Raw genomic sequence first — 13,346 nt, forward strand, 5'->3', positions numbered from 1 at the left:
TTGTAAATGAAATATTAATCTCTAAGGCTAGTAAGTATTCTACAGGCCCTTAATTTTTGTGATTCTCAAGATACTGTGAAAAAATAAATAAAAGCTGAATTGTGTGATCTTATTTCTACCTATTCTAGGCACCATTAGGAAATGCAAAATTCAAGGTTCTCAGAATTGAAATCACTTTCAGTTCCATTTCCACTTTCCATTAATACCTAATGTGTTACATGTATAGATGAAATTTTTAATGGAGAATGTTAAGTTGTCCCAAATTCAATCAGCACTTTGTCTACTCTTAAATAAGCCACCTGTATAGTCAATGAAAATAAGTGTTTCCAGAGAGTGATTCACTGTAATCTAAATTAGCTGCTAACTTAAATTAGTTTAGAAACATTTCTACTCCAGTGTAATGTGGTGACACAAATCCACCATGTATCACCAGTAAAGATCAATTTGACATTTGTGCTAAACATATATTCCAGGTTCCAGAGTGAGATATTAAAAGGCACAAGCAATTTAATCATGAGATCTTTCTTTTTCTATGATCAATTGCCAAACTGAGTTTTCATGCAGAAAATAGCATAACTGTGGGCACAGGAATGAGTTATTGTGGTGTTCTTTAAGTGCTATGGGAGCCTATTAGCATATGCTTTATTATTTTTGTCAACAATGGAAAATTTCAAAAAGCTTTTTAGCCTAAATATTAGAAAGCAAGAACCACAAATTGTATCTTCACCATAATTTAATTTATTTAAGGCAAGAAACATGGAACTTCTTGAAGACGAAATAAAATGTAAATTTTAAATTAATTGGAAAATTGTATGAATCTGCATTTATTATTGAACAGTTAAAAATGTATAAATGAGCTGCAAGTTATTTTGCCATTCACTGGTGAACTGAAATATTTTGAGTGGTTTTGTTTTCTCTTTCCTAGCTCCTGTTTTCACAGCCAGGTGCTGTTAATGTAGACTTGTGACTTTCCTTTAAGGTTAAAAATATATTTGTTCTGTGATGAATGATATACCACTGCTTACAGATGAAGTAACTTCTACAGTAACATTATCCAAAATCATAGTAAACAATAAAAGACATCAGGGCTGAAAAAGCATTAAGCTAAAACAGTCTAAGACTTGTTAATCACAGTCAGGATTCCCAGCCAGATTTGCTTATGCTTTATTAATGAGTGATCTGTGCTTGAGTACTGATGTCAAAGGCAATAACCTCCATTGCTTTATGTGGCTAAGTATCTTTTTATATATTTAAGTATAGTATTTATAAAGAAAATCCTTCTTTATTCTTCAATTTCTAAGTTTTCCAGAATACGTGTATTATTCTATTCCTTGAGTTTCTTTCATCAAAGATAACATACAAAGCATTCAGTATAATAATATGAAGTTAATTTATACGAAGTTAGTAAAACAAAAAAAAAAAATTATATATATGCCATGTTGATGTAGATGAAAAATGATTTTGTTGTCCAATTCCATCCAGTAATATTTCTGCATAATACTTTCTTGAATCCTAGATGAAATTAATGAAATAGTACAATGATAGAAAAAGTTACATCAATTGAATTTGTATACATAAGAGGTTTTATTTTTTAAACATAATGGAAAATACCAGAGAGAAAAAAGATCAAGTTCTGTAGTCAATCTGTTTTCACAGTGCTTTTCTATCATACTGTAAAAGAGGTATAAAGCATGCTAATAAAATTTATGTGCAACAATGAACACAGTGCACTTTATTGATGTATTCTTGAGGGAAGGATCAGTGTTTCACTCAGAAAGAAAATAAAATATGCTAGAAAAATCATATCGTTTCAGCTTGTAAGGCATTTTCAATGTTGCTAGCCTGGTCAACTGTTGCCTGAAGTCCTACCTTGCTTTCTTGCTTTTGATAAGGATGTGGAAATGAGGAAGTGAGGGACAGAGAGAGATGTTAACAGTGCACTTAGTAAACTGGTGAACTTGGATGGGTGACAGGTAGCTAGGTAGTTTTATCTTCTTTACTCAGACTAAAAACAGTTCAGAAGAGGAATCAGCGAGTGCTGATCTACTACTCACCACACCCCATGAGCATGCATTAGGATATGTGCAATGCAAAAAAATTCAAGAGCCTCAATATGTTGAAAAGCACATCTGTGAGAGGTAATACTACTGATTTCTAAATATAAGAATAGTTTTGCTTCACGTTGCCACTTACTGACAGCAATTAATTAATGGCAGCTTGTCTCTATGGGAGGCAGCATCTCCTAAATATTCCAAGTTTTGTTTGGTATGCTTCATCTTTAACATCAGAACGGAAAAAAAAATATGTATGTAAAAAAACTCAGTACACCAAATCCCCAGTGATGTGGCTTATTGGTTAACGAGATACCAACAGAAGAAAAAAAACTCACCACCAACAAAAGCCTCTCTGGAGGCTGATGGCTGAATGCTAGAAGAGAATGTATCATTCCATTTGACTATGGGAGTTAATCCATCGTTGAACATAAGTTTGCATCTTCTGACTGGTGACTTTTAAATGACCGCGAAGAAGTAAAAAAGATTGTCTTTAGAAAACTGTTTTGTCTGAAATTTGTAGTCTTTTCTCTAGTAGTCCTTGCTTTGACACTTTGTAACATCTATTGCCTAAAGAATGGGATTTCATTAACATTTCTTTCAGAAAATTCTGATGCAACAATATTCATTTTGATCCCAAATCACAATGAAGGAAACTTTGAAGTTTTAATTAATAAATCTCTGAGAATTTTAGCACGTTAATTTAAAATATGTTTTTTCAGAACTAAGATGTTTCATCATAGCTTAATAAAATGACCAAACCACTTTGTTTTCGGTCAGGTCAATATTAAATCATGCTTAGCAAATGCGTTTCTTGTTTTCTTGAAGTTGTAGCACAGAAGTCTTATGTGACATTTCTTCTATTAAACTGAGCTGCTGCTGTCATAACAAATGATGGGCTTGCTCAAAACTGAGGACAGGCTACTAAATGGCTGTGTAGTTTTAGAAGATGTAATGCTGCGCTCCCTCCCAACTGGGCAATAAAGTTAATATTTTATTAAGCTTACTCTGAGATGTCTGAACATCATTTAAACACGAACATCATGTTTAAATTTTCAGTTGAAAACAAATTCTGGAACTGAGTACTTCAGCTGAAATGTGGTTTGGGTGCTAATTACAGATAATTGGGAAAGCATGTATGTATCAAGTGAAAAACCCCAATAAACTTAAAAGCTACCTGCAGAAAATATCGAATGTTTTTGGAAATTCTTTCTTGTCAAAACTCAGTTCAACAGAAAAACTAACAAAACTAATTAAAGTAGTAGATGAAACCTGGCAACCAGAGCAGTAACTCTTTCTTGTATATGGCTGGATATGGCTGCCTAATTCATATATCTCTTCTGTCAGGAATTGATTGGCTGTGAAAAAATGTCAGATTTAAATTTAAGGGGGTTATTTGGGAATTATTTAAAAGAAAAGGAAATGAAAGATCACGCCAGCTTGAGTTCTACATGGATTATAAAAAACCCCAACTAATTACATAGCATACAAACAATATTTTTATTACAAGAAAAGAAAGAAAAATGTTAACGAAGTAGGCAAGATAGGAAGATCATAACTACTTGTTAAAGTGTTACTAAGGTGTTTATGAACACTTCAGTTTTTTTCTTCTAGGAAAGAGTTGGACTACTCTTCCATTTATGCAACTATCTTTACTCCTTCTTTAAGTTTTTTTTCTTTGTTTATTTGTTTTTAATGTTTCTGAATTGCAAGGTTTGATTTTAGTTAATCTGATCTGTTGGTTAGTCACATTCACATTAGCTGTTCCTCAGACTGCTCTCCCTACTCAAACTTCACTGCAGTCTGCACTGAAATGAGATTTCAGGCAATTCATTAATCCAACTCCAGCATTGCACTTCATTTACTTTTTCATCTGTAGTTTCTTGAGGGAAAGGAAAACATCCTTTCACTTTTAGGCCTTCGCTAATATGATAATACATGTCATGATTATATGGCAGCTACGTCTGTATAAAATATCCTTGAGGCTAGCTCTATCCTTAGATAGCTTCAAAGTGAAAAACAAACACAGTTGCAGGTTCAACGGTTTAATTGAGTTGCAGCTCCCAAACATTAAATCAACTATGTGAAGTCTCCATTATTCAGTGAGCTAATAAAAATCACAAATAACTTGAATATGAAAGTTCTGGAACATACAGAACACAGGTTAGAAATCTGAGCAGAAAAAGTCAGATTGCCCATGCTGCCATGCTGCTGTTTCCTGCTCATGGTCAAGACTTTCAGGATTCTTGAAAATTGAGACTTTAGATTAAAAGTAAAGATAAGATCCTTGGCAGATCTGCATTGCCTCGAAACAATTTCTTAGCATTTTGAAGGAACGAGCTTTCCAGTGGTTGTCATGTCCTCATAGTTATAATTCTGCTCTCACACAGTGAAAACATGAAAGGTCCATGGTGCATGAGGCTCAGGAGGAGACCAAGAGGATTACAAACTGTTCTGGATTTAGAAAGAGTATCCTGAATTTTTTAAACTACGTATTACATATTATTTCTTTTAGCACATTTTTTAAGAAAAGTGTCTCTTGTTCCAGTGCAGTGTTTCTAGATGTAGAGGTGAGAAAAAGGTCTACGTCTTTTAAAATATGATTCTGATAGGAATATCCTGTCTCTGTGAAGCAGAGTTCTGTGTTAGGAACCTCTGTAATCCATTCTAACAGCAGCTATTTTGTTTTTAGTTTTTCTTTTTTAGTCATTTATTATAGGGAAGTAGATTCCATGGGAGGCAATACCATGATATCATACTCTGTTCTCCAGATCATTTATCATATTATATAGTGGTTAACATAGTACTGTGGTATTGATAATAGCAATCCTAAGACACTTTTTGTCAGTCATGTTGAAATATTTGTACTGATAGCATTACTAATACAAATTATACTGGAGAAACTATTCTGAACGTGTAGGCTTCTCAATAAATGCCTTTGTATTAGAATCCACTAAGTTGTTCCTACTGTTTCTTTTCAGCCACAGGCTAGAAAGTGGGTGTAAACATTTGAATATTGCCTTTTTTTTTAATATATAGTTGAGAAGCAGAACCCACATTACTGACCACCTTATGGTTACTGTTGTCCAGTGACAGATCTGACATATGTGGGTAACGTGATTTTTAACTTTCTTGAACTCAAGAAACTTAGATCAATTTTAAGTATCTGGTAGATTAGCTGAATATGATCCATAGTTACTGTGTATAGGAGTAACTTTTCAAAGACACATTGCAAATATAAAGAAACGCCCCAGCCTTATTTAATATTTTTAACACATATTGCTAAGATGTCTGTAATATCACTGATCTAGCATCCAATACTATCATTAAGATACCATCTAAAAATTCTGTGCCTAAAATAAGTACACTTTTGAGTACTCTCTCAGTGCCTCAGCTTTCTATTTTCATCTGGTATTCTGATTAGGAAAGTAATGACATTATTGAGAGACATAGCAAAATCTCTAAAGAAATGAATAGTTCTGTCTGTGCCTTCAGCACAGATGTGTGTAAATAAGATACAGAGCATAAGGTGAACACCTGGAATCTGAAAAAAAAGAAAAAAAAAAGGTAGGTGCTCATTAATTTAATATTACCTAGCTGGCCCACTGTGGTGTGTGTTCCATGGAAAGAAATGCAATCAGTGATTTGCATAGTGTATAGAAAAAAAAAAAAAAAAAAAAAGCTGCATGGTTAATGCTCTGAGAAGAAAATAAAAGATAATTTTATTGGTGTATTACATGAATATTATTTTCTGCAAAGATGACTTTCTGTGTGAATAGTGAAATGCGTATGCATATAAACATGGAAAATTAGGGTCTTCGGTTTCCTATTTTTTTAATGTAGTCTCAACTCATGATTGCACTCAGCGCTCTGGCAGCTGCCATGGTGGCCAGCTGTTTTGGGGATGGGGAATTTTGGCCAGCGGGTAAAGCTGCTCACCGGCACGCGGCGCTGCTGGTGAGGACTACAGTTCCCAAGAGCCTCCGCAGCGCTGGGCGCTGCGATTGGCTGCGTTCCGCATCCAATCCACGGAAGAAGGTGGGCAGCGTGGCCGCAGGTGCTCTCCTGCGGAGGCCAGCGGCTAGCGGGAGGGGAGAACATGGCGTCGGGTAGCGGTGTCCTGCGGCGGCTGCTGCACCTGTCGGCCGGGAACTGTCTCCTCCTCTTGCTGCTGCTCCTCCTCTTTCTCTGCGGCCAGCTCGGGGGAGGCCAGAAAAAGAAGGAGGTAGAACCTTTGCTTCTTTCGCCGTCGCGCCCGGCTGAGGGGTCAGGGCTGCCCCGCCGTTCCTCCTCCCCGCGGCGGTGCCCCGGCGAGGGTCTCCGTTCCCCTGCCTCGTGGCTCTGCTCTCCCCGGGCGCCCCAGGGGCCGCCTGCAGCGCGTCGGGCAGCGGCTGGCCCCCGCCCCCCCGAACATGGCCGGCTGCGCGGCCGTCCCTGCGCTGACACGGGCGCACCGGGGGGCTGAGCCGCAGCAGGAAGAAATTAAACCGTGTGTTGCGATGCCACCTGAGTGCCCCCGGCTAATAAGTAATGCCGAAGCGATCGAAACGGTCGTGTGGTGTGCTGGTGTACACGTTGGTTGCCGGCCCGGGGCATCTGAGTGTGAGCCGTGGAGGAAAGGGTGGCTTTGCTTAGACATCCAACAGAATGTCTGTCTTCAGCCGAAAAGAAATGTGTAAATATTTACCATTTTCCAGGTTTTAATGCTAGTGCAAATGCTTACTGCATCAGCTTGCCCCCATTTCCAGGTGAGGTTCTGCCCACCTGGGTGCCAGGCTGTGCTGCTACCAAGGCATCTCACTGAGCTCTGTGCAGGCAGAATAGCAACAAATATTGGATGGCTTTGATTTCTTTTTTTTTTTTTTTTTTTTTTAAAGTACATAAAGTATTAAGGTTCACATCTTTCAGGAAATAATGTAGTCTGTAAAATCCCAGTTTCACCATTAAAATGATAGTCTGACTTTGTGGTCCTACCAGGTTACATAGTGCCTGTCCACATAAGTCATTTGGGCATCAGTGTAGAAAATGAACACCTGAAATCTATGCATTCCCCCTGTTGTTTTTTCTCTCTTTTTCTTTTTTTTGTTTGCAGGACAATTTTGTGCAACTGGGAAGCATAGACAGTAATGTATTGCTCTCTCTTATAATTAATGTATTTTTTCAAATCTTTACCTTTTTCATTTAATAAAATGTGTTTAATGTTTATCACTATCGATTCCCTTTAGCTGTGATGTACTGGCTTAGCAACTTTTGTTGACACTTTCATGTAGAGTGGCAGCTGTGCTACCAAGATAGCTGAAATAATCTTTATTTCTTTTTAAATGAAATCCTTTCTTGACAGTAAATAATGGTAAATTAAAATGGCTGTCTACAAAGTTTACCGGTTTTACTGCAGAGCTGTATTGTGTAACAGGATTGAAACATACCTCTTACTCAGCCACTATGCTAGTACGGTTCATGATGGTGGTTGTCCTCTGAAAAGCATCTGTATACTTAATATGAAACTTCAACTTTCTCAGAGTAAGCAGCTTGGAAATCACCTCTGCAGACTATTTTTGGTGGGGGAAAAAAGAAGAAAAGAGCATATAACCTTGTGATAGAGAAAGTTCCTGTTTACAACTCTAGTAGTGGCAGAAAGCAGAGATGATAGAAATCAAGAGTAAAGTGAACCTGTTTATTCATATAAAGACTGACCAGATTGCCGTAGCTTTTATGGCAGTTGGAAAAGTGGTTGAAGGTACAGTGAATTTTTGCAAAGTGAACCTTCTTGAGGGAAGTTAATGGAACTAAAAGGATCTTTAGTGAAGACAATGATTTTTTTTTTTTTTTTTTTTTCAATTGTCAACTGTATAGAAAATAGTGCATAAGGTGTGAATTGTTGCTGGTATCTGGATCAGCTGTTTGAGTGTGGAAGATGGAAATAATGACTGCAGAAAGGAGAGAACTGAGTTGTTACATGTGTTTTGAAGAACTTATTGCTAGCAGAAAAAAAAAACATAGAGGAAACTAGTGAAAACCGGCATGACTTTGTGTCTCAAATTCCCTGTATTGATTGTGCAATACTGTGTTATAACTGTTCAAGGTGGAAAATATGTCAGTTCTTAAGTCACTGAAATACACTGTCACATACAGCAAAATACTCTGATAACTTCAGAAACTCTTCGTTGTGGCATATCACAGAAGGCTGCTGAGTTCCACAGTAAATTTGATTATATTTGCAGAAGTATGAAGAACTGTCAGAGAATGGTTTTTAATTATTTCATAAGTAGCTGAGTGCCGCCGTTGAAGTTACATTTCTGGAACAGTAGCATGGTTATATAAACATATAAATGTTCCTGTTTCTTCCCTTTATCCTGCTCTTCACTTTTCTCTTCTGCTCTTTCACCCTGGACAGCTTTTGCCACTGAGGAAATAAGTAGAAAACATTGCAGTCTTTTTTTCTAAACAATCCTCTCTGTTTAATTTCTGATGGTGGTCATAAATGCAGCAAAAACCACCCTGGACAGAGCTAGGGCCTGCCCAGTTTGCAGCAGTGTGCTGCTGCCTTTGCTTCCATTTGCTCACCGTTGCTTCAAAATGGGAACTTATTCTTCCATCTCCTGTTGCTGTTACCATTGCCTGTAGACTTCTTTCCTGCTGAGAGATGTTCTGGTTGCCTATTTAAATTAAAGAAAAAAACAAAACAAAACAAACAAAAAAAAAAACCCACAAGAACATGGCAAACATGTAGCAAAGCCAGTGGAGAAAAAAAGAAAGAAGTAAATATTAGAAGAATAGTCTTGAGTATTGTGTTCAGTTTTGGGCCCCTCATGACAAAAAAGACATTGAGGCCCTGGAACGTGTCCAGAGAAGGGCAATGGAACTGGTGAGGGGTCTAGCACAAGTCTTATGAGGAGCAGCTGAGGGAGCTGGGATTGTTTAGTCTGGAGAAGAGGAGGATCAGGGGAGACCTCACTGCACTTTGCAACTTCCTGAAAGGAGGTTGTGATGAAGAGAAGTTTGGCTTCTTCTCCCAGGCAACAAACAGGACCCGAGGAAATGGCCACAAGTTGTACCAGAGGAGGTTTAGATTAGACATAAGGAAGAACTTTTTCTCTCAGGGAGTGGTCAGGTGCTGGAATGGCTGCCCAGAGAAGTGGTGGAGTTGCTGTGCCTGGCAGCGTTCAAGAGGCGCCTGGATGAGGAGCTACAAGACAATGGTTTAGAGGCTTGTGGTAGCAGTGGCAATGGAAGGAGGGTTGGACTAGATGCTCTTGCAGATCATTTCCAACCTTGCGATTCTATAAAGTAGGAGTGTTGAACACACTCAATGGCGTATGTAGTATAAAGGATCATTATCTCTCGGGATCTCTGATACCTTTAATGAAGTAGTGATAATTAAAACCCTTTACTCTCTTTCTCCCTTGAAATTTTGTTTAACATTCAGCTTGAATATAAAGACTTTTTGATCTTTTAATCATTAAAATGTTGTGTTTCCTCTCTGGACTGTGGAGCACTGCATGTCTTTGCTTTTGAAACAGCATGCAGGCAAATGTTTGGTACTTACATGAAGTATGGGCTCCTCTTTAAAAGCTTTATTGAAAATCAAGATGTGGATAGGGTTGAATTTTTGAAGGGAAATGCAGTCTTAACTGTAGATTCAGCTTGAAGTAATTCTAAAGATGTATTTAAAGTGGAAGCTTTATATTCTTTTGGGTAATTTCCCATTTTCTCTTTTGTTGCAGTATGGTGAGAGGAGGCTTTTTCAATCAATACTTAAAGCTTTCAAGTCACTGTCCTGGTTTTGAAGTGAAGTAACAGCTATAAGTCACACCTCAAAATGTAAAAATTTTTGAACGCAATTGTGTTTTTTTCTGAACTCTGTCCTTAAAAAAAAAAAAAAAAAAGAGGGAGATAGGAGGAAGAGAAAGGGAGGGATGTGATTGCAAGAATTCTGTATTTTCTGCTGATCTTCTCAAGCAGTCAAAACCTTGATACGTCTTACTGTGCCTAATTAACTGAGGTTTTGGAGAAACTTCACAAAATTAGCTTGCAGTTCTTATTTTAACAAATGTGTGTGTAGAGAAACTTAATGTCTCTTGTGATGGCATACGATAAGTGAAATAAGGAATACTTACAGCAACAGCCTGACAGTGTTTTTTAATTGGATTACTGAAACTTTTTTCTGCCCAGATGTCTCCATTTGGCATCCTTGGTGTCATAAGACACAACAGTGGTTTAATTGATCTTTTCCCCTGTTCTTCTCTGTAATCAATTATACAGTGTATCCTTTGTAACCACATGGAAAATACAAACAGTATCTGCTTGGGTTCTAAGTGCTCTGGTAAAATCGGTATAGTTAGAGGGGTAAAGAATGCTTGTTTGATTTGTCTTTTATTACTTATTGTGGGTATAATGTTATAATACTGTGTTGTTATTGTGGATCTTCAGGTTTATTTTCTAAAAGTGTTTTGAAGGTTGCATTTTTTGGCTGAGCTAGTGATCAGAACTTAAAAAAACCCAACTTTATATGGTATCTTCTATCTAATAGATCTGAAAGCGGGCATAATAAAAAGTGGTGTTTTTTCATCTAATGCTGTTAGATTATAATATTCTTAGATATTGTACTTACTTTAATATTTGTTATGTATATCAAATTTATTAAATTTTAAAAAAAATCTGTAATATGCTATTACTATGCAATAAATTGAAAGGTATTTCTGTAATGATCCTCCAAGCTGCATTTCAGATGCAATGTTGTAATAGCATAGAAAACATGAACATGTCCCTTGCATTCTGGGAAACAGCAGCAAATTTTGCCATTTCTTTGGAAAGACTTTTTTCCCTTCTAATAGTATTTATTGGTAAGATTTTGTTTTTACCTGATTATCACATCTAATACTTTGGAATGCCCTCAGTTATTCATCTTCCACATCTGCAGTTGGAGTTGTTAACCTAATTATGCCATTCCATTACTCTTTCTTGCTTTTTTCTTTGAAATCCTAAGCAACTTATTCTTGAATTTCATATGTACCAGACATTAACCTTAGTTAAGTTTGAGTGTATTGCATAAAACACTTGTATATCAACATCATAAGTGATAATTAGAATTGTGCATTGCCTTTGTGGATTGAAAGTCTGAGCTTAAAATTCTTGAAGGTTGTAGGCTGTAACATTCACTGTTTTGAAGATGAAGCCTATTTTCTTCTCTGCTTGTGGTGGGTTTTTTTTTTTTTTTTTTTTTTTTTAATCACGTAAAGCAGAAGAAAAGACAATGTAGTGTAAAAGCCTGTAAGATTTAAGGTTAATATTTATGAACTTAATTGTTTTATGAAGACCTTTGATGCTTAGCCTGTTTTCATGGCATTAAATAATTGTTGGTTGTTATGCTAATTTACTAGCTAATTCCCTTTATACTGCATATTATCAGGTTTTGTTTAAACATTCAAGCTTTCATGTTTTCCATTTTAGGTTCTGTTAGTGGCAGAGAAACATTCATAATCTAAAGTCAAGCCTTTAATTCAGAACTGCATTGTCCTCTAAGCACATATTTGTTTAGAATAATTAATTACTGCTTTCTTTTTTTTTTTTTTTTTTTTTCTGAATAATATGGTAATTCTACTTAAGTGTAAGAGTTATATATTATTCACTGTCTCTCACACTTTTCTTGATAACTGTTGATGTTTTACTTTTATTGCTGAGTACAGTGGTCCAAATTGTTACTTAACATATTTTGATTATTTTTTCTTAGCACCAACTCCATATCACTTTCCTCTACTTTTAGTAGTAAACTGGAATGAAATCTAAACTGGATTGAATCCAAGGTTAGTAAATTTACTGGGGTACTGATACACTAAAAATATGAAGTCATTTTTACTTTTAAACCTGTTTTCTGTGAATCTTTGTCATTCTGTAAAAGTTATAGCTAGGAAGTCTGCATGGGAGATTAATGTATGAAATAATAAAACTGAGCAGACAGGTTGCTTTTAAATATGGCTCCTTTTGATACTCTGCTTCATCAAGGTTATCTAGAGATATAAAGAATACAAGTAGAAATCTATTTTAACTGAAAGAGGTGATATATATTTTTTCCAGATAATGTGGAAGATGTAATGTAGATAAAGTGAAGAAATGAAATCACTATATCAGCATGTGTTTAAACATCTCTCAAAAGAGAGAAATTCAAACTGCAAATAGGTGAGGCAATTGAAGAGGAACTTAGTAAAAGGAGGAGTAGTACATCTCATCAGAGGGCAGTACCTTCACTCAACATCGCTGTATAATCAGTGCTGTTGAACTAGGGAATAAGAAATGAAAAGCAGAAGAATGTTCCTGAAATCTTATCTTTTTCTAGAGCTTGAATGCTGAAGTCAGTTCTAAGACTGTGCTCTCTCCTGTGCTGTTCTGAATTTGATATCTTTTGCTTACATAGGTGATGTATTACATAAAGTGTTGAGTGAACTTAAGCTATGGGAGTAGGAAATAGGGGTTATGACTGTATACCAACTCCTCAATAAGGACTATGTACATAGTCCTTAAAAAAAAACAAACGATAAAAAAGTAAAATGTGGATGTTATCACTACATTAGAATATTGTGGCTTTTTTTTTCTCCTTTCAGACAGTGATGTAATTATGTTTCAGGTGGTATCTTTTCTGGCTTCTGTTTAGATTGTGTAGGATGGTCAAGTATTACTACTGATTGTATATATGATATGGATTTCTTCTGAGATGTGAGACTGAAATGCTTTCAGGTAGAAGATAGTACTGAATTTGTACCTCCTCACTTGGCCAAGCCAAGAATTTGTAAGGGTGCATGAATTCACACGGCAGTAAATGGGTTTTGGTTTCAGGAAGCTTTTTAAAGTAAAACTTCTTTGGCTCCTTTCAGTAGATTTCGAGTTGTTTTTTTTTTTTTTTTTTTTTTTCCTTTTTTTTTTTTTTTCTTCAGATTATGCCAAAGATCAGGTGCCTAGGAAGGGTAATGCATTTGCTGCCTCATTTGTCTATCTTACTAATGTGGGACTATAGTCATAATCTCAGTGCAAAATCTGGAAAAATGTGGAATGTGTTCAGAGGCCTAGGGAACACTGAGAATTCTTCATTCAATATAAAGCTATGAAGAGTTAGAGATTTGTATTTGCTTTTATGTAATTACCTTTCTGACCTCATTTCTAAAAAATGCTTTAGGTTTTCATCAACCACTTATGCTGCCATTAGGTTGTGAGGACACTTCAGCCTATCTATTAGTCTAGCCATTGAATATTGCAAAAAACAGTCCAACAGATCAATCTTTTTGATGATGGATGACTGAAGTT

At 36.3% G+C, this 13,346-nt stretch overlaps 1 protein-coding gene across 1 annotated transcript in view; it reads left to right on the top strand.

Annotated features, from left to right (window-relative positions):
• Nucleotides 1–6,101: 6,101 nt before the first annotated feature.
• The window catches only part of TUSC3 (tumor suppressor candidate 3), a 107,129-nt gene continuing 99,884 nt past the window's right edge, over nucleotides 6,102–13,346 (top strand). Inside the window, exon 1 of the mRNA XM_042812293.1 lies at nucleotides 6,102–6,276. Coding sequence (XP_042668227.1) covers nucleotides 6,151–6,276 — 126 coding nt within the window. The 5' untranslated portion in view covers nucleotides 6,102–6,150. The remainder of the gene's footprint in view (nucleotides 6,277–13,346) is intronic.

This window comes from Centrocercus urophasianus, unplaced genomic scaffold (genome assembly GCF_019232065.1).
Source record: "Centrocercus urophasianus isolate 14NV4802_14NV808 unplaced genomic scaffold, USGS_Curo_1.0 seq_13, whole genome shotgun sequence".
Classification (NCBI taxonomy): Eukaryota; Metazoa; Chordata; class Aves; order Galliformes; family Phasianidae; genus Centrocercus; species Centrocercus urophasianus.